Raw genomic sequence first — 25,626 nt, forward strand, 5'->3', positions numbered from 1 at the left:
AAACGCTTGCTCTTAACCCCTGTCTCCATTCCAGAATAGACGCTCCATTTCAGTTAAAGTAACATAAATGAGAAACTCCTTGGAGTGACCTGCCTCAAAATACAGTTGCCTGATGCTCTATCACCTATCAGTGAGACCCACAAGATAAGGGGTGTTGAGGAAGGACGCTCCTAGTGTGTGGAGCCAGAATAGAAACAGGAGAAGGTTGGAAGCTACGGGGGAGACAGGTTTGAACTCAGCAGAAGGAAGAACTTTCCAATAATCAGTGATGGCCAGTGATGGTGTAGGATGCCTCGTAAGGTAGTGAGCTTCCTGTCTTTGGAAATGTGTAAGGTGGTTGGCCAGCTGTCTTACATCCTGCCCTGAACTTTTGAGGTCACTTCCAACATCAAGTTTCAGTGAAACAGATTTCAAGGATAATGCTTTCTGCTGAGATCACCAGCGTCACCTGTCACCCTTATTTCCCCTTACCATGAATTATGGTTGTGGAGATTAGCAGTTTTGTGAATAGAATGCCTAGCTCATGAAAACATCCGGTTAATGGTAGAGAGATCCTTGTAATTCAAAAGGGCCCAACAAATGACACCCCTGTTTTGTACATCCACGTTTTAAACCAATTGAGAGATAAGACAAAAAGAGAAAAACTTATGGAATCCTAAGTTCTTTATTAATGATTAAGGCCCAAATGGATTCCGTGGACACAATGGGCTTCCTAACATGGAACTCCACACTTTGACAGATTGACATACTGTGTCACAGGTGCTCTGGACCCCATAGGCCTCCCCGCAGGAGAGCATAGGCGGCTCCCATAGAACTTAGAGCCTGGAGTAGAAAGTGGGCTTCCGGCTGGCATCTGGCTCCCGGGAGGGAGGAAGCAGGCGGAGTCTGAGGCCCACATGCTCATCCCCCTTGTTGAAGCCTATTCAGAGCCACTGCTCCACTTCCCCAGAGAAGAGGGGCTGCAGGGGTACCAAGAGGCCTGGACTGTTACTCCAGGGGGCATATCCTCCGCGTGGGAGGAAACGCCGGGCGTGGGAAACGAGTCTCCCCCTGTCAGGAGCAGCCCTCTGTATTACACCCTCCACTTGTCTGATTACTTCCCTCACCAGACTGTGGAACCCTTAAAGCCAAAACTCTCCCAGCACAGGGCCTGGCACACAGTAAGTGTTCAAGAAGGGGAGGAATGAATGAACTCTCATCTTCTAATACCCGTGTTTTCCTCAAGAAGCCCCTTTCCTCTCATCTTACCCTCCTCGTAGCACCCAAGATCATGTCTTTATCATGCTTTCCAACTGTTCTCTTCTTCTGTACCGTGGCGGGTCAGACAAGGACCAAGGTGTTGCCTGATGACTCAGGAAAGCTTTTCCCCAGGCCGTGCTGTTCCTCCCACCCTGCCAAGCCCTGGCTGTGAGCCGGTGAAGGAACCTGTGAGTGCTGTGTCGCAAGGGGCAGCCCCAGCCCTGGTCCTGCTGCCCCATCTGTGATGAATGACAGTGCCTGCCTTACCGCAGAGAGCAGCCTTGTGAAGTCATTTTGGAAAGTGGAAAGTACTTTGTGGATGTGAGGCAGTGGAATCTGTAGGAATGTGGTAAAGGAAGTTCATGGCTGCGAAGTGGTAAAGGATGATCCAGACCCCCACCCGTCCGATGGAGGAGGGCAGTGCTTTGTAGGCGCTTACTGGTAGTGTTCCGGATGTTTGCTTGTGTGGTAAAATTGGAAGGCGTGTCCCAATGGGGGCTAGTCCCAGACTGACCCACAAAAGCCCGTCTGAGGCATCACATAATAATATTTACCAAGTTGATACTAAACTCTAGGTATGTGCTAGACACATTAAGTCTGTCGTCTTAATTCTTTACAATAACCCATCAAAGGAGAATTGTTCCCCTTTTTTACCAGTAAAGAAACAGACTTATCGAGATCAAATTACTTGCCCAAGGTCACAAAGCTAGTGAGTACTGGAGCCAGCCCATGTCTCATAAGCTCCGTGCTGTACTGTCAGTCTTGTGGAGAGTAGGGGTTACTGTGAGCCTGCAGGGATGGGGAGGGATAAGGAGTTTGGAGTGACTGCAAATCTTCCATCAAGATCATTTGTACAGTCACCTGCCTTTGGGCCACCCTTACCCAGAGAGAAAGGGGTCATCTCCTCACTCCAGCTCCTGAGGTCCAGAGCAAGATTGGTGCGGGCGTAGAAATACCAGTCTTGTTTTCAGAGGTTCTGGATGAAAGAAGTGAGCAGGATCCTGATGGTCTGAGGCACAGGGTTCTTTAGGGCACTTTCTCCAGCGTTGGAAGCCTCGGGCTCTAGCGGGGTTAATAAGCCAGCAATGGCGGACTCTCTGGAGGGGCTAAAAGTCAGCGATTGTTTTAGAAATGTTTCAGCCTAACAAAGGGCCTGACACCTGTAGTCACTCAGTTAGGGTTTAATAAATGTATGAAGAAACTTGAAAAGTTTCGATACTGGGGCAAGCATTTGGATGTTGAATGTGGGAAGATCCTTTTCGTGTTGTTTTTCGCCCACTCCCACTTCTGCAGGTTTCCTAGACAGGGAACTAAGAGAACAATAGACCTAAGTTTCCAAATAGAGGAGAAAAACTAAGCGGGATTTAGGCTTGGTGAATGATTGAGGTGCTGTTCACCCTAGGGACGTGTCACTGCTCAGTGACTGGGGTCTGTCAGTAAAACTCCCTCGCTGAGATTCTGCCTCTGTCAGAATCCTCTTTTGGGGAAATGGTTTTGGTTCTGTCATTGACTTTCCAGTGCCAGCTCCTTTTCCCTAGCAGATCTGTCCCCAGCCTGCTCTCCCCTGTACCCCAGCTCTAGCTGCCCAAAAATAAGGGGATCAAGGTCATTACTACCCATTGTGCATTTATTGGGTGCCAGGCAGGCACTGCACTAAGCCCTTGACCTTCATCATCTCTTTTGTCCTCACAACAGAGGAGGGCTCTCATCAGGCCATGGCTCCCTGACCCCACCACACACTGTGATATGACCTGCCTCACCACCAGTCTCACCTCAGCTCTGTCTCCTTCCTGGCCCTTTTAACCCTTAATTAAAAGGGAGACTAGCCTCCCCTTCTCTATGTTCCAGCCCCACATATACAGCCCTGGAATGGCACACATCTTGCAGCATTATGATAATTGGTCCATATATGCACCATTCTTCCATTCAGCTTATTTATTGACTACCTGCTGTGTGTTGTCTGTTGCCCCTGTTGGACTTGGAAGTCCTTTAGGGCAAGAGACCACGCCTGTTCTTGCTTGTTGTGTATCCCCAGCATACGGCACTATGCCTGGCTCATAGTAGATCCTCAGAAAATGCTTGCTAAGAGAGGCCTCTAAATCTAGTTCTCGAACAAGATTCAGTCCTTCCAACCCAAGATACTGGAGAATGGGAAACATGTCTCTTAGCTCTTAGCTTAGTAGGAAAACACAGCTATGACTTAGTAGGAAAACACAGAATGCTTAACTCTCAGCGATCCCCTTAAGTGGAGGAATCCAAGCTGCAATTAACCCAAAGAGCCATTAATACCCAAGTCATTCATCATGATCCGTGGGTGTTCATTCACTCTTTCAGCGGGTGTTAAGCACCCTGCGAGTATCAGGCTCTGTGTTGGGAGCTAGAACCACAGAGATGAATAAGACACACAAACACAACCCATGACCTCAAGGAGATCAGCAGACTAGATAGAGAGATGGAAAATCAAGGTCAGATGGCTTAAGTACCATGGGTGCGGTTCATCAAGAGCACTTCGAGGGGGATTTTTAGGAGGAGGTAAGATTAGGGAAAAGCTGTCTAGAGAAGGTGGCATTTGATCTGGGCCTTAAAAAGAGTGGGATTAGGACCTGAGGAAGTAGGTGGAAAAGTATTCCCTATGAACAAAAGCATAGAGGTGGGAAGGTATGTTTGGGGGGAGCATGAAGATCATTCAGATAATTTGTCAGTAATTGGCAGGGGTGAGACAAGGGTGACCCTCATTACCATAGACATATCACTGTGATGTTTTTATTTCCTTCTCCCTACCGCTCCCTCCTCGTGCCTAAAAAATACTTCTGCTAAGTTATAACCTGAAAGGACAGGGGTAGGAGGACCTTGTGTAGAGTGATGCCCTGTCCTGGCAGCCACATGGGATTCTTGGTCCTTCAGTCCCCACCCCCAGATACACACACAGGGACCCTCCATGAAATGGCCTCTGCGCATGTCATCCATGTGCTGGGAAGGAGCCTACAGAGGCCACCCCTGAGTTTCTAGAAGGGGTAAATGCTCAGACTGGCTGCCTTGCTCCATCGGCAGGAGGAGGTCAGCAAGGCAGATGAGTCGCTCACATCATTTTATCTGTGGAGTCAACATCTATTTCTAGGCATGGGACCCAGAAAGGGACCTGGCATCTCAGCATGGAAAGGGGGAGAGCGCCATGGGTGAGGGGGTCTGCTCATCCTTCACGCCTCTTTGCGTGATCCGCTGCTAGACCCATTCTCAGATGCAAGGTCTCCTTCCCTGCTGGAGGTTTAGTTCCTAATGCCAAAAGTCCAGTTTAACATGTATAATTCCTTTTGCAAACGTGCTTTTGTGTATGCAGAGCACACAGACACACACACATACTCACTCACTCACCCCGATAGTCTTAGCAGGTCCTGTGAATTGGTTATACAAATTAAATAAAACTAAAAAATGCTAATAAGGCATATAGGTCCCTTCCTGTCCAACATTGTCAGATGTGCTCTGAAATGACTGTTTTCATCATCTATTCTGAGCCATAACCGCCCCAGAAATAGCTTTAGCAGGAAAGTGCTTTTGTTAGACTAGCTGTAAATTATATTTCAAATGTCTGATGTTGTTTTCTTAAAAAATAAATAAATAAGTAAATGAAAGTCTAAAATTAATGACTGCTGGGGTTTGCTTTGCTTATGTGTACTGCTACAGATTTGGCTTCTTGCAGATGGAATTTCAGATCTGTTTACACTTCTGTGTTAGCTTTTTGGGGAAAAAAAAAAGCAGTTGAGAGATCCGGGAGGACAAATTTACAAAGTCGAACTTATTATAACCATCGGTGAGGCTCACTTCTCTCTCCACTGCCCTCTCCCTCCCTCCTTTCCATCCTGCCCTCATTTTTTTTTATTGTGGTTTCATCTGCTCCGCCTCAAAGTTAGAAGGCAACTGGTTCTTGCAGATGTTATGACAAGGTCACATATCCAGTTTCGCAAGCAGATGTTCATTCAGCCCCATTTCACCAGCACTTTGTCATTCAGCGAGAGCAGACCTTGTGGGAACAGATTGGAACAACGCAAAGGATGGGACATAAAAAAATCTTGCAGAGAACCTGATCGCTTTTATGTGTTCAAGAAGGGGATGGGGGTGGGGTGGGGTTGGCAAGGAAAGAAATCTGCAGAGCAGAATTTCATGGGGTTTTTTTTGGTTTTTTCAAAGATTATTATGTGTTGGATACAGTAAATCATCTATACACCCACATCCAGGAGGTACATCTTCAGAACTCCATGCGTGGGTAGTTCTGCATTTAACAGCTGCCATACAGTAGCTATTTTGTTCTGCACTTAGAGACCCTTATCTGTGCATTTGTTTTAAGTTATCACCAACTCTCCTTTTGTTCCTCTATTGCTGTTCTCCTGGTTCTCATTACTATTACAAAAGTAGCTAAAAATCTGAACTACAGAGTTATTTGAACTGACACTGTGAGTTAGAATGACAGACGCGGGGCTGTCATCTCATTTGTCGACTCAGTCTCTACTCAGAGGGTGTTGCCTGTAATGGATTTAGCACCTCTTGCCTTTTCCTAGGTCTCATACGCGCGTCCAAGCTCTGCCTCAATCAGGGATGCTAACCTCTACGTTAGCGGCCTTCCCAAAACCATGACCCAGAAGGAACTGGAACAGCTTTTCTCACAATATGGCCGTATCATCACCTCACGAATCCTGGTGGATCAAGTCACAGGTTAAGTATTTTTTTGTCGTTATTTTGTGTCTCAGTGCCACCAGCCAGTGCCTTGTGACCCATGGGAGCGGAGAGGTAGTGGTTACTTGGGGAAAAGGATACGGGTCATGAGTAAACAGATTTTTGACCTAAGAGAAAGACTTTTTATCAATCAACTGCCGAAATTTAAAATGGGCCATCTTGGGAAGTAGGAGATCTCCATCGTGGGAATTGTTCCAGCAGCAGCTAAACTACTTGGCAGAGTTGTAAAGAGGATTCAGCCATCAGGCTGGGAGTGGGGCTGAATGACCTTCAAAGTCTCTTTCAACCCTCAACCAAATAACATTACTTTTGTATGTGAAAAGAGCCTATATGTATAGCTCTGGCTCCAATGATAGCATTGTAAAGTTAGAGGCAACCTCAAACTGCCTCATTTCACACATGAGGAAACAGAGGTCCAAAGCGGGGCATGTGACTTCTGTCCAGTTAGTTAGTAGCAGTGCAGGGATAACCCAGGATCTGATGCTGTGATACTTTGGCCATCATAAAGAAAAGCAACCGCTGCCACCACCTGTCAGTAAGAAAGGCACCCAGGTTGCATTTTTTTTTTTTTAATTTATTTTTGGCTGTGTTGGGTCTCCGTTTCTGTGCGAGGGCTTTCTCTAGTTGCGGCAAGCGGGGGCCACTCTTCATCGCGGTGCGCGGGCCTCTCACTATCGCGGCCTCTCTTGTTGCAGAGCACAGGCTCCAGACGCGCAGGCTCAGTAGTTGTGGCTCACGGGCCTAGTTGCTCCGCGGCATGTGGGATCTTCCCAGACCAGGGCTCGAACCCGTGTCCCCTGCATTGGCCGGCAGATTCTCAACCACTGCGCCACCAGGGAAGCCCCCATTTTTTTTTTAATTGGAGTATAATTGATTTACAATGTTGTGTTAGTTTCAGGTGTACAGCAAAGTGAATCTGTTATACAAATACATATATCCACCCTTTTTTAGATTCTCTTCCCATATAGGCCATTACAGAGTATTGAGTAGAGTTCCCTGTGCTATACACTAGGTCCTTATTAGTTATCTGTACTACATATAGTAGTGTGTATGTGTCAATCCCAATCTTCCAATTTATCCCTCCCCCCACTTACCCCCAGGCTGCATTTTTGATGACAGAAGATTTTCACCTACTCTAATTTAAAGCACCCCCTGGGAGCCATTTAGCATGTGTTTATCATTTGACTATTACAACAAACCCTCACTGAAGGCAGCTCTGCCCCAGACGCTGCGCAGAGGGACACCAGCGACCAGGGATGAAGGTGGCACAGTCCTGCCCGTACAAGACTCCAGTGTGATGAGTACCTGCTAGGGCTGTCCATTGCCCAACGAGAGCTCAGGAGGAGGGTGCTGTGCCTGGTGGGCACTGTTGGGAAGGAAGTTTCCATCAAGGAGCTGATGTTTGACTAGAGTTTTGGAGGATGACTTGCAGTTATCTGGCAAGAAGGAGGGACAGAGCATGCTGGGTGGATAGGATGTATCCTGTAGAATAGGTGGATAGGACATACCCTAAGGTGTGGAGTTGAGGAAGAACATCATAACCTGTTCAAGAAATATCTGGCAGTTCAGCATGGCTGACGTGAGGTTCAGCAGGGGGTTGGGGCCAGATCATCAAGGGCATTAAATGCCATGCCCAGAAGTCCAGAATTCATCTGTATGCAGCATGGAGCTATGGAAGGGTTTTTTTGTGGGTTTTGTTCATTTGTTTTTCTGTGTTTGGAGTGGGGAGCAATGAGGAATAGGTACCATGCACAAGGTTAAAAATTGAAAAGGTGCAGAAAAAGTATAAAAGATGTTTTTAAAAGGTATACTATGGTCAGAGTTTGCTTTTCAAATAGATTATTTAGTTGCCAGGTGTGGTGGACACATTGGAGGACTAGGAACTGGACAGTGGGTGATCAGTTACAGCAACTGAAGGGAGACCTGAGGACTGAGCAGGGTGGCGGGGGGGGCTGGAAGGGACAGATGAGAAAGATGCCTGTGTTCTGTGGGTGGGGGTCACTGTCCAGGGCCATGATGGCAGAAATGCAGGCAGGTGCACTTTGATGGGTGAGAAGGATTCAGGAAGCCAGGCTCAGCCCTGGCCCTGCAGGTGGGCTGACTCCCCAGGGAAATCCATGGGACCCAGCGCATCTCTTCCTGGAGATGTTTACCAGTTTGGTTTGTTCACTCTTTATCAAGGCTCTTTCTCTTTCCCCAGGAGTGTCCAGAGGGGTGGGATTTATCCGGTTTGATAAGAGGATTGAGGCAGAAGAAGCAATCAAAGGGCTGAATGGCCAGAAGCCCAGTGGTGCTACGGAACCGATTACTGTGAAGTTTGCCAACAACCCCAGCCAGAAGTCCAGCCAGGCCCTGCTCTCCCAACTCTACCAGTCCCCCAACCGGCGCTACCCCGGCCCACTCCACCACCAGGCTCAGAGGTTCAGGTAGGCGTGCCCACGGGGGAAAGAGCCCTGCTACACGAGTGCTGGACAAGAGCCAGGGAAGCCCACGGCCCTGAAGCATGGGGCGGGGTGAGAACCTCTGCCTCTAGGAATCACTGTGGGAAATTGCCCCCAAATCTCAGTTTCCACTGCTGTAAAATGTTGATGATTGGACCAGATGCTTTTTCTAAGGCCCCTTTCAAACTACCGCTGTGACCGTGATTAATCTTCAGATTCTTTGATTGAAACAAAATTTCTGCACTTAACCAAATAAGAAGGTTCAGTTTCAACAAGAGTTAATCACAGATAAGTGACCACATTCAGCAGTTTAGACTTAAAGCTAAGGCAGTGGCTTTTAGTAAAGTCAAAGAAAAGAGCAGCCCCGGAGGCACATCCTTGCCAGAGGGAATGGTTTGGTCTGCCCTCCTCCTTCCTCTGCCGGTAACTCTGTTGGGTTGGTGGGGGTAGAGGGGATCCTCTCTTCTGTGTTACCTTTACTCTGACATTGTCAGCAGACTCCGGGAAGACAAGGAGGAAGACTTCGTCCAAGCCTTATTAGTGTTTCCTCTGGGTACCCAACCCCCAGGAAGCTCCAGGTGCAACGGGGCATTCCCCTTCTCCTGGGACATTTCTGAAAGGCAGATTTCTCTCCATGTAGACAGTCCAACCTTGACCATGTAGGCAGTCCAACCTTGACCATGTAGGCAGTCCGACCTCTGTTATGCAAGAGATAAGAATATTCTTGACCTACCCATAATAATTCTAAAAATTATTTTTTCCACCCATGTCCCAACTTCCCTTTAATGAAAAGGTCTTTCTCTTTTTCAAACATCACATGGGAAGATAGTAGGCCCTTCCATCTAGCCACAATGAGGAGAAAAATCAGCCTCTGGAGTGTACTCCCATGCCCCCCGAACATGAAATGGTTAATGATTTCATGAAGAGTCCAAGTCATCTAATTTTTATTTTGGGTGAGAGTACATGCAGTATTTATGTAAAAAACCTTTCCAGCAGGCTTCTAATGGTGGAAACTATGGTTACTACTGCCCCATGATGTGAATAGCTTATCCCCAAGTAAGATACTGAAGGTGAAGGAGATTATAACAAAATGGCAGTTTGCTGGGCGGTGCTTTCAGGTTGTAAATAGTGAGCTAATTTTTTAAAAATCTGAACCCTCAAACTTCCCCCCACATCAAAAAAAAAAGATGTGTGTGGTAAGAAGATTTAGTTAAAGTAGCCAGGCTAAGAGAAAAGATCCATTCTGATATGCATGATGTGTGTGCTTATATTGTTAATCTGGAGCAGGGACCTTTATTCATAAATTTCATTACAGTAAAAGGTGAACAACTTAAGATGCCACCCCTTTTTAAAAATTTTCACAGCACAACGTAAAATAAAATCCTCACAAATGTTCTGAGAGGTGGGGGGAGTGGGATTAATTGAGACCTTGAAAGAAAGGAAGGTTCATTAGACACTTGCTTTAAACTCTAGCATTGACCTGAACATGAATTACTTTAGTTGGAGGCAGGAAAAGGGGAAACTACCAGCGGATAGACTCCTAAGCACTGGGGAAAGTTTTTGAGCTTTTCTTCTTTGAAAATGGAGCATTCTTATTAATAGTTCCATTGAGCGATCTTGCCATCTGTGAGGCATTAACCCAGAGACCCTCCTTCTCTTTGCAGGCTGGACAATTTGCTTAATATGGCCTATGGCGTAAAGAGGTAATTAAAACTCCACAGATTGCCAGATGTCCGTGTTGGCACAGACTGGGGCTAGAATTTTTTTTTAATTCACTAACTTTACTTTTTTTTTAATTCTTCCTTTTTCTTCCACCAGCATGTCAAATTCTCTTTTACTTTCAGACCTCAGTTGGTTTTGTTTCTTTTAGGGCACACAAAGTGTGTTTGTGTGTTTCACTTTTTCTTTTATTTGCAGGTGGGCTTCTCCTATGGTTCAGGTGCCACAGCTACCAAGCCTTTGATAATCTGGTCCTCTGAGCGGCTCCCCTAAGAGGGAAGGCTGTGACTCTTTGCCAGATGATTTTGCAAACTTGCAAAGCAACTGTTTTACATTAGCAATGCCAAGATTCAGTTAAGAGGGCAGATTCCAGCAAATCAAAATTAGAACATTTCGCTAATCATCTTATGATTGTCAGTGGAAAAATTAGATTTCGGACTACCAGCCCTGGCCAAAGCATGAATAAGTGCGTGGATGACCTTATGACTCCCGCCCCCAGCTCAAAGTGCATTTCAGGGCCCAGCCTGAGAATGAAGTGTATCTGTGTGCACCTCAACCAGGGGTTTCTTTTGTTACAGGTTTTAGCAGTTATTAGCAATCCTCCCTTGGTTATATATGTATGTATGTTTTACACTTGCTGTTTCTTTTATTTAAAACCTTTTTGTGGTGTTAAGGTTTGGGGGACTTTCTGAATGTAGTCACAAGGGTGTTCCAGACCTAGTCTGGAAACTGAATCTCGGGAGGTTGGGTGCTTTATGTCACTGTGTCCATGAGATTCCCACGTGTACTTTTGATAAGCCCCACTGAGCTGCTAGGGAGATAACATCTTCATCATCCTGCTCTGTAGAGCTGCACACTTTAATTCCCCTTCCTGCAGTCAAGGGAAAGAGATGTGGTCTTGAACAGTCCAAGTCACACTCCCTGTATGAGGCAGGACTTTCACCACTTGCTGTGCATGGTAGGTACCCTGCTCTGGAAACTGGCACGCAGTGGAGAAAGTAACTTGACTGCAGACTTCACTGTCAGGGTGCCAGCCTCTCGAATCTCAATCCCGGCCCCCATGAGGGTAACTGTGAATTATCTCCACGTGTCTAGCATACTGCTTGCCTGTTCCCACGCATTTTACACTTTTTCCCAGCTCTGTCCAATACCTTTGCTCCTCTTGAACTATTGTGAGGTTGCACCAAATATTATGAAGAGAGTGATGCTTATACGTAGATGAGGTCAGGAAAGACAACTGCAGTGCGGCATGCACACGCCGTCTCCTCCAGTTCCCCACCCACAGTAAACTTCACAAGTTGATAAGAGCATTCTCTTTTCCTGTTAAACCCAGATTTGGATCCAGAGTCCTTCCTAGCAAAGTGCTCCAGGTAACATTACCATCTACAGTTGAGGCTCTACTTGAAACCTCTTTGCTGGCCCTGACGTTGGCCTTATAATATTTAGCCATTCTCTACCTATAAACCGAAAGAGGTCAATTGACTCAGTTGGAGGAGAGAAGGTTGAGAAGACAATGTTCAGAAATAATGCAAATAACAATTAGACATGGGTTTGCCCTGCTAAGAATCTGTACCATGATGTTTTTGGTTTTGTCCTGTTATTTGTTTTTAAGTAAGAGGGAAGACTGACGTAGTGAACAATACCAAAAATAATATCTGTTGAGTCGCTATGTTTAGCGTATCTTCAGCAGCCATTTGATTATCTAAATTTTAGTTAGATACACAACTATTCTTTCATAGGACTTTTGAATCTCTAATAATATATGCGTAATTTAAAAACATTCCTAAATGACACTTTATCCGTTCACTTCCCCAGTTTTTGCTTCCTCTCCTCCTATCCCCCACTTCAAAAAAAAAACAAAAAACAAAAACTAACCACATGAAAAGCAAGATACTAGTCAGTGTATAGAGTCAAAATACCTGTATGAGTTTGGTATAAAGTAAAATGTTCATAAATATTTTTTCTGCTGTAGGCACTGGTAACCTAATTGTTTTCATCTGATGCATCCATCATGAATCACATACATATTTTATCAGATGGTGAATAGAATCTAAAGGATTGTTTTTCTTTTCAAGATTACGTGAAAACTAAGAAGATTTTGAAGGCTAATACAAAAGTAGTTGTAATAGGACAAATAACAGTTTTCTGCTTTTCTAATGTACAGTGATTCAAGATATATAAGTGCACAAACCACTTGAAATCTCACTCCTGTGACGCTTAGAAATGAATTCCAGATAATATAGCATCAAGGAGTGATACATCTTTATTATTATTGCTCAGGGTTTTTTTCGGAACTCTTTTGAATAAATGCTAAATGAAACATAAGCCACCCATTGGATTAATAACAATGGGTGTATCTCCATGCCCCATAATATCGAGAGATCTCGTGTATCTCCATGCCTGATAATACTGAGAGATCTTTGACAACCGTTAAGTCAAGGGACTGCAAAGATGGTAGACTTGAGCACTTCTAGGGCCATCTCCTAAACTGGCTTAAAAAATAAATGAAATGTCCCAAGCATCGACATCCACCAGTGTTATTCACCTATTCAATCAATAAGCAGTTACTGAGTGTTTTCTACGTGTCATGTCTGTGAGATTCCCATATGGGCTCCACTGAATAAATAAGTAGAGCAAAAGGATGAATGAAGTAGGGCCCCTTCTCTGAAGAGCTCACGATCTATTGTGGGGAGGGAGGGTGAGGGTCAGAGTGGGATACCCTGTGAACATATACTTGATTGACAGTATGACAGAACCCTGCTCTGGGAGTTCTTCGTGGTTTTTAGGAGTTGACCTAGGCCTTTCTCTTGGCATATACGTGCCTTAGCCAGTCTGTTCCCATTAGAAGAAATGCCACAGACATTAGTTTTTGTATTTTGGTTTTTAAACCCTGAAGACTCTCCTGCAAACACTCACTCAGGCCTCTGCCCCGTGTCTGTGTCTGTGCATCTGTGTGTTATCCACGGTCAGACTGATGTCTGGACCAGTCCCCCCTTCTGCTTGTCCCCCCAGGTTCTCCCCAATCACCATTGACGGGATGACAAGCCTTGTGGGAATGAACATCCCTGGTCACACAGGAACAGGCTGGTGCATCTTTGTCTACAACCTGTCCCCTGATTCCGACGAGAGTGTCCTCTGGCAGCTCTTCGGCCCCTTTGGTGCGGTGAACAACGTCAAAGTCATCCGTGACTTCAACACCAACAAGTGCAAGGGATTCGGCTTTGTCACCATGACCAACTATGATGAGGCAGCCATGGCCATTGCCAGCCTCAACGGGTACCGCCTGGGAGACCGAGTGTTGCAAGTTTCCTTTAAAACCAACAAAGCCCACAAGTCCTGAATTTCCCATCCTTACTTATTAAAATATATATATAAATATATACGAACAAAACACACGCGCGCACACACACATACACACGCACACACACAAAAGAGAGAGAAACAAACTTTTCAAGGCTTATATTCAACCATGGACTTTATAAGCCAGTGTTGCCTAAGTATTAAAACATTGGATTATCCTGAGGTGTACCAGGAAAGGATTTTATAATGCTTAGAAAAAAAGAAAAAAACACAAAAAAATACCTTTGATGCATTGAATGTTCTTTCATAGCTGTCGTTGTTGACTATAATATACATAGATAGCGACGTGCAGGGATTTTTACCCAGCCAGCTAACTTTACTACCTTCCTTGAAGGTGGGTCTTTTTAAGATGACCATTCGCTCATTTGAAGAAGAAAAACAAAAAACAAACAAAAAAAATCATAAAAATAAAACAATTTTTACAAAGTAATGGGATTCAAAGAAAGAAAAAAAAGATTTTTCTTTTTTGTCAAAATGTTGATCCAATCAGATTGGTTAAAAAAAAAAAAACCCACACAAATTAAAGAGGAATAATAAAAATTGCAAAAATTAAAAAAACTTTTGCAAATTTTTTTATTTTTCCTTTTTTCTTTTATATCATGTGAACTAAAACAGTCTTCTGTTAGGGGATGGGGGCGAGGGGGATACCTGATGACATTAACAATTTAATAACATTAACGTTGCCAAAGAGGTGGTCTCTTTGCTGAAAATGGGTTTCAAGAAAAATCTATTTTTATAAAATATAAAGAATTTTTACAAGAGAATCTGGATTTGAGAAAAAAATATTTTGACTGGCTAATTTAGGGGAAATTGACAACTTTGTCGCGTTCATACTGCACTGGTAACTTTTTAGAGATCAAGATGTGTGTTTTAAACTGGATTCGTAGACTGTTTTTTGAAGGATGGGCTATAAACAGATGATCTTCATATCTTTTCATAGCATGTAATAATAATTAAAAAATTATTAATTACTAGGGGAAAGGAGTGTTCATTCTACCCAGGGTACCACAGTTCCCCACAGTCAAAACCCAAAAGCAAGGAGATGAGTTGAAAGACAGTTTTTCTTTAAGTCATCAGTATGGGATGTCAGCAGAACAAAAATTAAAAAGATTAATTTTTCCTTTTGATCTAAAACTTCCTTAGTTTGAGCAGTAGGTGCTACGAAATTATTTACATATCTTAGTATCATAGTTAAATGTAATGTGTTTAGGAGACGAAAACAAAAACTACATTTGCTTTAAATTCATTAAGGAATTTTCAAATTCACTTTGTAGCCCATGCTGATAGAATTGGGCTGTGTTGGTACATTTGAAACACTGTTTATGTTGCTTGAAACACTTATTTATTTAATCGCAGATGTGATGATGCCTATGGCCGAGATCAAATATAGCTAGATTGGCTAGACTACTTATTTGTTTACTTAAACTATGGGAAGAAGCATATTATTGTGTCATTCTGTTGTGTGTGTATGTGTATATACAATATAAATATATATATATAAAGTTATTTTTTCTTTGGGTTAATTTATTATAAGTTGTAACACTTGGCTAGTTTTGTTTGTATATGTCTTAAAATGTTTTCTTATGATATTTAAGTGACAGTTAAAGAGGTATCAAGGTAACTTGTGTAGAACTATTGTTTGATATATTGTCATGTTTGTTGTGAATATTTTTTCTTACTGCACAGTAGAAAAATAAAAACAACTGGGTCTTTATTTTAATGTAATTCAGATTGGGGAAAACAAAACAGAGCTAAGGGAACAAAATGACTGAGGGAGCATTCTCCCACGTCCAGTGCACTGATCATTTTAGTATATTTGTGCTTTGTACGGTTATATATTTAAAACAAAAACAAAACAAAAAAATACAAGGGTTCATGCTCTTCCCTGGGTAATAGAAACAGTTACTCGCTATGCATAATCTAGTTGATAGTTAAATTTGCTATTGCTTTTCTTGTCTTGTTATATACAATCTTTTCAATACCAGTTTAGTCTTAATGGTAATAAAACGTTATGGTTATTTATAACTTGTGCTTATTTTGTGCGTTTTTTTCTCATGCTGAACCCACTAAGTGCATGTAGACAGAACTGTTGTTTTCACACTGAAGAGGCAAACTTTGTAGTAGTAGCCGTAGTGGTAGAGAGGTAACGAAAACCACGGCTGCATTATAGACTCCTCCTTTAAATTTTTTTTCTGTTTTTTTTCCTCTTTTTGGTTTTGAGAAAAAAAACACCAGATTTCAGTTCAGAGAACACTCGTTCAACATTCAGGGAAACCTTTTTACATCACCTGCTATGAATGAACTCAGTTTGCTGGCAAAGTTTGATGCATTTGCTAAGCATTAGTGGGAAAGGCATGCCAAAATCTCTTCTCTATGAAGTGTTCACTCTTTGGGGGGGGAAAAAAAAGGAAAAAAAATCTTAGGACCAGGCAGTTGTATACTTTAGTTATAATGAATGACTTCATGTTAATCTTGCTAGTTTAGATGATTTCTGAGGGAAAGTATTGTAAATGTTTTTTTTTTCATAATCTTGTTGTGTTTGAATTATTTGTACTTTGTCCAGACAATAAATGAAAGTGTGTAGAATGGATTTGAGCTTCCCAGATTTTTAAATGTGTTCACTCACACTTTTTTTTCTGTAGCATCTTCAGATTTCCCCAATATTTTTACCATTAAACAAACAAACAAAAAAGGTAGAGTAAATTTCTGTTTTGCAACTTAGCCCAGTCTCTCAAAGTCAACTCAGTATTCAAAAGTCATTGCCCTAGTTCCACACTACTAAAGGTACGGTCTCCAACCAGCAGTTAGTGTCATCTGGGAGCTTGTTAAAATGCAGAATCTCTGGCTGAATGCAAATCTATATTTAACCAGCTCCCCAGGTGAATCACTGGTACTTTAGAGTGTGAGGAGCACTGTCCTGGTTGATAATGAGCCGACAGATTTGGCATTGTGTTTGGCATTGTGATGCACTAGTGTCTGTTATTCATTTATAAGCATACTTGTGACTTGTGCAGAAGAAAGGGAGTCACTATTTGCGGAGCTTCTATTATGCGTCAGACAGGCTGTGTGGTGCCCTCTACGTTCTCTCTCTTGGTCCTGCAGCCATCTGGAAGAAGGAGATAGCACTATCCTCATTTCACAGATGACAAGACTGAGGCTCAGTGAGATTAACTTGAAACAGCTAGCAAATTTCCAGCTGGGATTTGACTCCAAGTCTGATACAACTGCACAGCACCTCAGCATTGAGATGGCAGAGCTTGCGCAATAGTAAGGAAACAGACCATCTTGTACTGGAAGTGAAAAGAAAGGTCACCTCTTTATTTAAGCTCATTTTTGCTTAGAAGTGTCAAATATCTGACTTTCTTACCTTTGAATAGAAACCTTAAACAAGGACTTTTTCATACTGCGTATAAGAACGTGATTTAAGCTCAGCCTAGGGGGAAAAGATTGCCTAAGGTATCATGAAGTCATATTAAAATATGCCCTGAACTTTACAGATGAGCTTTTCAGTGATTTCCTGATATGATCATTCATTGATGATCTACTGCCTGTCTTTTTCATCTTCTCACTAATTGAAAATTCATAATACCCCATAAAACATCACATCACCACCCACAAACTGACACTTGAAGAAGAAATGCCCCCACTGATCCAGATGAAGGAATAGTCAGAGTCTCTTCCATTTCTCATTAGCTCCTTTTTTATTATTATATTAAATTACCTCAATGGTTGGGATAATTAAATTCAGGGCAAAGAATAGGATTTAATTAACCAAGCTAAATATTAAAACTCTAAGTCAGCCTGAACTTCGCATACTTAAAGATTCTCCTTTTAGTTTTGTCTTAAAGACCAGCTGCTATGTTCCTTTTCTGAAGAGAAATGGGCATTCAAACTAATTACTACCCCCAGGAATAACAGAGCTTCGCAAATGTGTACATAGGGTCTAAAAATGTTGCTCCCAAACCTATGATAGTTATTACCAATCATCACCACCCCTGCTCCTTAAAGGTGTCATTTTAGTGCACTTTAAACAAATGGATACTTATTTTGGAATATTGGAAGTTGATGGAATCTTACCAGTTCATGTAGTTCATTCCCCAGCCTCCAACAGATCTATCCTGAAAGTTTCACAATTAGCTGTAGGTGTTTCAATAGATCTTTAAAGTATCCAAAGAAGGACATTCTACATACACTCTCTTGGCAACACTTCCCATCATCAGCACAACTTGTTTGCCTAACATCTAATAAAAAAATCCGTCTTGCTGCAAGTGTAAGCCTGTTACCTCAAATCTCCAGGCAAACATTGTATAGTTTCTGTAGGTGTTTGTAGGAAAGATCTAACAAATCACAAGAATGCAGAGATTATTAAATTTCTTTCAGGTCCTAGGTACATTATGTTTTGCCTGGATGAAGAATTGCATGCCAGAGAAGGTTGAGGGCATTTACTTAGTGTTATTTCTGTCAAAGTGATAGGAAGAGAAGAGGGCCAAAAACAACATGCTAGTGTCTATAACCACCCCACATCATCACCACCAGCATCAAAACTACTTACATCCACTACCAAAGATCAAGCACTGACCAAATGATGGTTGCAGCCAGCAGTTTTTATCCACTTGAGTCCTGTTTAAATTTCTTTCATCAAGATTAATCATTATTTATTGAATAAAACATTTAAACCCCAAAGAATAACATTTAAAAGTACATTTGACACAAAGTCTCTTGGGGCCCCTACTCAGTCAGTATTTGGGTCTGGCTACTTTATCCTTGTCAAAATTCGGCATTTAATTGCCTTTTACCGTAGATGATTCAGGAAACTCTCAGTTCTTGAAATTGTTTTGTCCTGACTTTCTGTAGGCACAATGCATTTGTTCCCTAACAGACATACACATGCAAACACACAGAGGCAAACATTTGTACAGTTGAATAGGAAATGGGGTTTTCTACTTTCACCTGCAAAGTCAAAAATCAGATCTAACAAGACAGCATTAAAAGCAAGAGTGTGAGTTCTAAATGGAAGAGCTATTAAAATCTTAATTTGAGGCCATCCTTCCTGGATCCATTCCACAGCCTTAACAAGAGTTCACAGAACACAGCTGTATAATATCCTTACACCCTTCACTGCCTTTGTTCTACCTGAAAAAGAGAATAATAACAGGAAATTACATTTTATTTCCATGAGCTAAAATCAAGTTTTAATATTGTCCAAAAATGGCTCATACTGTTCCTTTATCTTATTAACTTTTTGGCATATTAGGTAATAAGATAATTTCTCATGGTACAGTATTTATGTTAGAATCATACTTCTCTCTGTGCAGATCACTTACAGAAGCGTCTGTTAACAGGAGAGAATGATGCATAATCGGCACTTAAGATTAAAATAGACCTGAGAACATAAAAGTGTTCCTTCAATTAAAGGAATAACACTTCTCCAGTCTCCTCTTTTTTTGTTTCTGCAGCAGAATGAAAACTGGCTTAAAAATCACCCAACCCCGGGTTAATTACCAAAAAGCTTCCCTATGCAAGTCCAGCTTGATCTACTAGTAGTTCAAATACAAAGTGGATTCACATGCCACTGCAAGATGCCATGTAATTATTTTAAAAAGTTTCCAGCAAAGTCCTCGAGGTTTAAGAAATGGTTTCTAGAAAGAGCACTAGCATTTATTATCCTTCCAATATGCCAGACACTATACATTTAGCATTTTGTCCTTCTGCCAACCCAGTGAAGGGTAACATCACCGGTTAACATTGAGCATGAAGAGATTCAGAGAGATTTGGTATCTTGTGCAAGTGAGTAGGTGGTGAAGACAGAATTCAAACCCAGGCCTATCTGGCCCCAAAGCCCCCGGTTATACCACCCTGGCTGTGATCCAATTCTGTCGTAATTAGAGCTTCATTTCAATTAAAGGTGGAGATGAGTCCTGTTATGTAACGAACAAGGGAAATAACATTAATGCCCTGTGCCTGGGGCTAACCTTCTCCCCAAATCTTTAATGGAAAAACAGATCCAACAATATTGGTTTACAAGCAAATTGACAAAGAAAAACTAAAAGTAATAGTTTTTAAACACTGTTTGCTCAGCAGTGCCAAAAAACAAGATTATTTGTTGACAGATCTATTTAAACCACCAAAAGTCATTGAGGTAGAAAAGAGTCAAGGATAGGATCAGAAGGTAAGAATGTTTACAAGCCACCTTAGCTGCCCTTGGAGCTGGCCCTATGAGTCTCTCTACAAATTAAAGCATTGTGTGAACCAGTATTACTGTGGTGGGAGCTCCTTCACTACCTGTGTTGCCCCCAAATCCTCAAAACAATCCTGGGAGGCACATAACATAATCCCCATTTTACATCTGACAAAACAGACTCAGAGACGTTAAGTATCTTGCCCAAGGTTGTACAGCAGGTGGCAGAACTGGAATTTACACCCATGCCATCTGGCTCCAATCCACTGTTTTTCCACTAAAGCACACTGACGGCCTTTTAATGTGACCACCACCATCAGTTGAACACCCACTTACCTGTGAGGTACGGCAGGGTGGTGGGGGGCAGGGAGAAACCCACCTAAGCCTTGTCTACACTAGAATCCTTACCCTGAACATCTGCCACATGCCAGGCACTGAGCTAGGGGCACACAATGAGTAAACATATTCAGCCTTTTTTTTTTCTTCCACCTATTTTGTGCATGACAGTGTGCATTAGGCTATGACAGAAAACAAACAAACAAGAAACAGGAATGGAAGTTTGGGATTCTGTTACAAGGACAAGACATATGAAACAATTATTTAGCCATGCCAGATAGTTTCTGTGCTGAAAGGAGACTCACAGGAAATTTTATAAAATCTGTGGGGAGTGAAAGGAGTATTCCGGGGCCCAGAAAGGGAAGAGAATATGACCTGGAGGTAAGAGGAGAGTTCTGGTGAAAGAAAGTTCTGGGTTTGAATTCCCTGGCAAATTGTTTAATGTCTCTGAGATTCCTGATCAGAGAAGGAAGGATCAGAGATAAAATACATCAAGTCTCTGGCACTCAGTGAAGAATAGTAGGAATTAAACTGTAGCCAGAAAGATTCCCAGAGGAAAAGACTGTGGACAGGGCCAACTGGCCAGGTTGGTGGATGCCCCTGGATGTAAAGAACAGAGAAACCCTCAAGTAAAGGAGGGACAAAATAGTAGGGATGCATGTGGGAATAAGCTCTTGGAAATCTCACTTGGTCTCATGGCACTTAAGCTGCTTTCGAAATACAATAACTCCAGCCGCACACCAGCAGAGGCTCTGATTGCTCCTCAGCAAACAGAGAACAAATTGGTCCATCCTCTGGAGCCTGGCCACTACAGTGACTCAGCCATTTCACTTCCTTACTCCCTGTGGCTCTTCAGTGATTTCTCTTTACCAGAGGTCCACTTCTCCCTGAATAAACAGTTCAAATTCCAGAGAGAGGGACCGGATTGGCCCCGGTTGGTTGGTGTTTACAAGTTGCTGGTACCATTAATTCACCATCTCACAGCCCAACCTGGTCCAAATAGCTGAAGCCAGGGCTGGGGTCATGTGCTACACAACATGGCCCGCTGGTAAAGAATGGCTTGGGCAGGGCAGGCAGCTTGAGCAGCTTGTGCAGTACAGTGGGGAGTGGTTGGGCAAGGTAGAGCTAAGACAGGCCTTCCTGGGGTTGGTGAAGGGATGAAAGCAGGTGCTGAGGAGCTTAGGTAGGCAGTGATGGGCGGGTGGCAGCAGAATAAGAGAAAAAGAGTTGAATTCTCAGGCTGAGGCAGGGGACTTCTTTAGAAAAGCAGGATGCCAGAAGGCTTTGGAGCAGAGGATGAGACACTTCCATTCATAAGCAAATACCTGGGAAAAGACTGTTATCCCCAAGCCCTACTCCTCTTGGCTGTAGGCACAAGAGTCATAAGTTCTGTCTCACCCAAGATGATCCAATCAGACTATTTGTAAAGGGCAGCCCTCCCCAACTTGTCACCCAATTGGTCTTGGCCTTGCCTGCTTTGTTAGCTATGGAAAGTCCTTGGAAGTCAGTTCAACCTCCTTATTTGAATCCTTCAGAGAAAAGGGGCTTTGGGTTGCCCCCAAACTCACCCACCATGTGGATATCGCATTATCCCAACTCACAGATATTAAGATTCCTCTCCTTAGAATGCCCTGCCCTCTACCACCAGGCCCCATTTCACTCAAAGCACACACAAACACACATGTACCACCCACGTGGCTAATCCAGCTTGTTCAGCTCCTGATTCACTGCCTCCTGAGAACCTTCCCTGACCCTCAGGCTGGGTTCCTGGACACTCCCACCTCTCTCTGTTTTCCTGTATCACAACACACTTCACACATCACATCTGTACAGAGGAATCAGACACAGTGCTTGCCTTGGAAGAGCGCAAGTGTAAGCTGAGGGTTTCCCTGGTGGTGCAGTGGTTAAGAATCCACCTGCCAATGCAGAGGACACAGGTTCGAGCCCTGGTCCGGGAAGATCCTACATGCCACGGAGCAACTAAGCCTGTACACCACAACTACTGAGCCTGTGCTCCAGAGCCCGCGAGACACAACTCCTGAAGCCAGGGCACCTGGAGCCTGTGCTCTGCAACAAGAGGGGCCACCTCAATGAGAAACCTGCACACGGCGATAAAGAGTGGCCCTTGCTCACCACAGCTGGAGAGAGCCCACGTGCAGCAACAAAGACCCAACACAGCCCCCCCCCCCAAAAAAAGGTAAGCTGAGCATTGCAGGGCGAGATCAAAGCCAGAGGGCGTTTGTTTGAGGAGCACAGAGAAAAGAGCAGTCAATTCTAACTTTGGCAGGGTGGGATGAAATTGAGGTGTAAAAAGAAAGGCATCCTAGAGATGTTTAGGAATCAGCTATATCTTGAAGGATAAATCATACTTGGACAGGCAGGCACTGGGGCAAGGTCAGGTGCATCACACTGGGAACCATGGAAGTAACCCAGAACCAGGGGTCAGAATCTTCAGTTCTTCCTCTGACTGACTGTGTGACCTTGGGCAAGTCACTGCACCTCTTTGGTCCTCAATTTCCCAAAGCTTTAAGGAAAGGGTTGGACTAGGTGCTCTCTGACAGTCTTGCCCTTGCTTACTCCTAGACTCATCTTCCCCTATATTTTTTATTGATTCAGCAAATATTCATTGACCACCTACTATATAGCACTGAGAATACAATGAGGGGACAAAAGAGATGTTTGTATACAGTAGGGGGTAAGTGTTGTTAAGGTTAAGTGCAGGCTACTCTGACAGTGAGTAACAAGGACATCTGCCCGCTGAGGACAGGAATGCCCTGATACTGTGGCATTTCAGCTGAGATCTGAAGGATAAGGTGAGTATGTCCCATCCTAGGCAGAGGGTAATAGCCTGGGCAAAGGCCCAGAGGTGGAGAGGAACGAGGCTCAGCTGAAAGGAGCCCCCAGTGACTCAGCATTGGAGGTGGGGATGGGGCTGGGATGGGAGTGGTAGAAGGGACCTGATCACCAAGGGCCTCAGGAGCCGTGGAAAGACATAGATATTTACCTTAAGAGTAGTGGGAAGGGGGATTTCCCTGGTGGTCCAGTGGGTAAGACTCTGTGTTCCCAATGGAAGGGGCCCAGGTTCGATCCCTGGTCACGGAACTAGATCCCGCTTGCATGCCGCAACTAAGAGTTCGCATACCTCAGTGAAGATCTCGCATGACACAACTAAGACCTGGCACAGCCAAAATAAATAAATAAATATTTTTTTAAAAAAAGATTAGTGGGAAGGACCTAAATTCCAGCCGATGGATCATCTTCTCAAAGCCTCAGTTTACTCATCTATAAAATAGGGATGATAAAGTACCTGCCTTACATGGTATTGAGAGGATCAAATGCATTAATATGCATTAAGTGCTTAAAACACAGCCTGGCAGATAGCAGTAACTAATAAATGTTTCCTTTTATTATTATTATTATCATTATTATTCATCTGGTTAATTCTTACACATTCCTCAAAGTTCAGCATGGATACTGTCTCTTCTGGAGCTCCCTCCCCGCCACCGACCGCCCACACCAGGTTATGTACCACTCCTCTGGCTTCCCAAAGTCCCTGTTCTTCCCTCTCTCACCCTGCACAGTAATTTGCTATTGACTTCTCTGCCTTTGCCCCTAAACCGTGAGTTCATCAGGGGCAAGGATTGTGCTCTATTTGTCAGGCACAAGGCTGAGCACAAAAAGGATGAAGGTGCTCAGCTGTGGTGGGCTGAATAATGGCCCCACCAAAGACGTGCACATCCCAATCCCTGGACCTCAAGGATGTGTTACCCTACATGGTCAAAAGTACTTGGCAAATGTGATTCTGTTGAGATGGAGAGATTATTCTGGATTATTATATCTGGATTATCTAGATGAGCTTAATGTGATCACAGAGTCCTTATAAGAGGGAGGCAGGAGGATCAGTCAGTAGTACGAGATGTGATGATGGAAGCAAAATGTGCTGGTGATTTGAAGAAGGGCCCACAAGCCAAGGAGCACAAGTGGCCTCCAAAGGCTGAAAAAGGTAAGGAAATGGATTCTCCCATAAAGACACCATAAAGAACACAGCCCTGTCCTCACCCTGATCTTATTTTTTTTAATATTTATTTATTTGTTTGTTTATTTATTTCTGGCTGCATCGGGTCTTAGTTGCCACATGCAAGATCTTTCGTTGAGGCATGCAGGCTCTTTGTTGCAGCGCATGGGTTTCTCTAGTTGTTGCTCGGGCTCCAGAGCGCGTGGGCTCAGTAGTTGCAGCACGGGCTTAGTTGTCCCGTGGCACATGGGATCTTAGTTCCCCGACCAGGGATCGAACCCACGTCCCCTGTGTTGGAAGGTGGATTCTTAACCACTGGACCACCAGGGAAGTCCCTCACCTTGATCTTAGACTTCAGACCTCTAGAACTATAAGAGAATAAATTTGTGTTATTTTAAGCCACAAAGTTTGTGGTAATTTGCTATAGCAGCAATGGGAAATTAACATACAAGCCAACCGTGAAGCAGGGATTAGAGAAAGAATAGTTGTGGGGAGAAGCTAATGCTCAGTTCAGGCCCTCCCTGATCCCCAGCATCAGTGACAGCAGGGCTGGGGTTTATGCTGGCCCCATCTGCCCACCCCCTTAGCACATCCTCGTCAAACTGGGCCCTCCAGGAGCAAGGTGCCACCGTCATATTAACTTCATCTCTGGGCTCTCATGACTTGGTGAGTAGAGAAGGGGGAGAAGAATCAGTGGATCTAATGACATCAGTGGACTGTTTTTCCTGGCTCCAGAGGATAGAGGTTGGAGAATAGAGTAATGGAAAGAACACTGGCCCAGGAGAGCTGGATTCAGTTCCCAGCTCTGCCACCAGCATCCTGTGAGATTTTGAACGAATTATACAGTTGACCCTTGAACAACTCGGGGATTAGGGGTGCCAACTCTCCTGGCAGTTGAAAATCTGAACATAACTTACAGTCAGCCCTCTGCATCCCGGATTCAACCAACCATGGATTGTATAGTACTGCGGTATTTACTATTGAAAAAAATTCGTGTATAAGTGGACCCCTGCAGTTCAAACCCATGATGTTCAAGTGTCAACTATATACTCCAGACCTACTTTTTCTCTTGTATTCCTCATCCTAATAAATGGGGGAAATCCAGGGGTATTTCTAAACTCCAACCCCCTTCCCCTAACTATACAATCATTTACCAAACCCTGTCATTTTTATCCCTGAAAATTTCTCAGATTCTTCCCCTCCTCCCCCTCCTCATGGCTGATATCCTAGTTTAAGTCTTATCATCTCATTCAGAGATTAACTGGAGACCTTCTATGTATGTACATGGATTCTGGTACTAACCTCACAGGAGACCTCCCCTCTTCAACATCTGCACTCTTCTCATCCCCTCAGCCAGAATGATCTGCCAAAAACACTAATCTGACCAAATCACTTCCCTGCCTACAACCCATCAGTGGAGTCCCATCACCAAGGTGATATGGTCCAGAAGCCTGAGAATGACTTCCAAGGCCCTGTATCACCTAGGCTCTGATGGCTCAACTAGCCACATCCCTCTCCTCTTCCTGCCTCACAGTTTGTGGTTCAACTATGCAATACTATGTACTGTTCCCTGAATACATGCAGCATTTGTCACAGGCCTACCCACATTT

At 43.6% G+C, this 25,626-nt stretch overlaps 1 protein-coding gene across 5 annotated transcripts in view; it reads left to right on the forward strand.

Moving 5' to 3' along the window:
• Positions 1-15,512, forward strand: part of ELAVL4 (ELAV like RNA binding protein 4) — an 83,559-nt gene extending 68,047 nt beyond the window's left edge. For 2 of the 5 annotated variants that reach the window (XM_036850039.1, XM_036849949.1), the window contains exons 4-7: positions 5,793-5,946; positions 8,168-8,393; positions 10,073-10,111; positions 13,098-13,904. In XM_036850039.1, coding sequence (XP_036705934.1) covers positions 5,793-5,946; positions 8,168-8,393; positions 10,073-10,111; positions 13,098-13,467 — 789 coding nt within the window. In that variant the 3' untranslated portion in view covers positions 13,468-13,904. Of the gene's footprint in view, positions 1-5,792; positions 5,947-8,167; positions 8,394-10,072; positions 10,112-13,097 lie in introns of all 5 variants that reach the window. The other 3 variants (XM_036850217.1, XM_036850135.1, XM_036850308.1) reach the window with 3 other exon arrangements.
• The last annotated feature ends 10,114 nt before the right edge of the window (positions 15,513-25,626 follow it).

Source organism: Balaenoptera musculus, chromosome 1, assembly GCF_009873245.2.
Source record: "Balaenoptera musculus isolate JJ_BM4_2016_0621 chromosome 1, mBalMus1.pri.v3, whole genome shotgun sequence".
Lineage (NCBI taxonomy): Eukaryota > Metazoa > Chordata > Mammalia > Artiodactyla > Balaenopteridae > Balaenoptera > Balaenoptera musculus.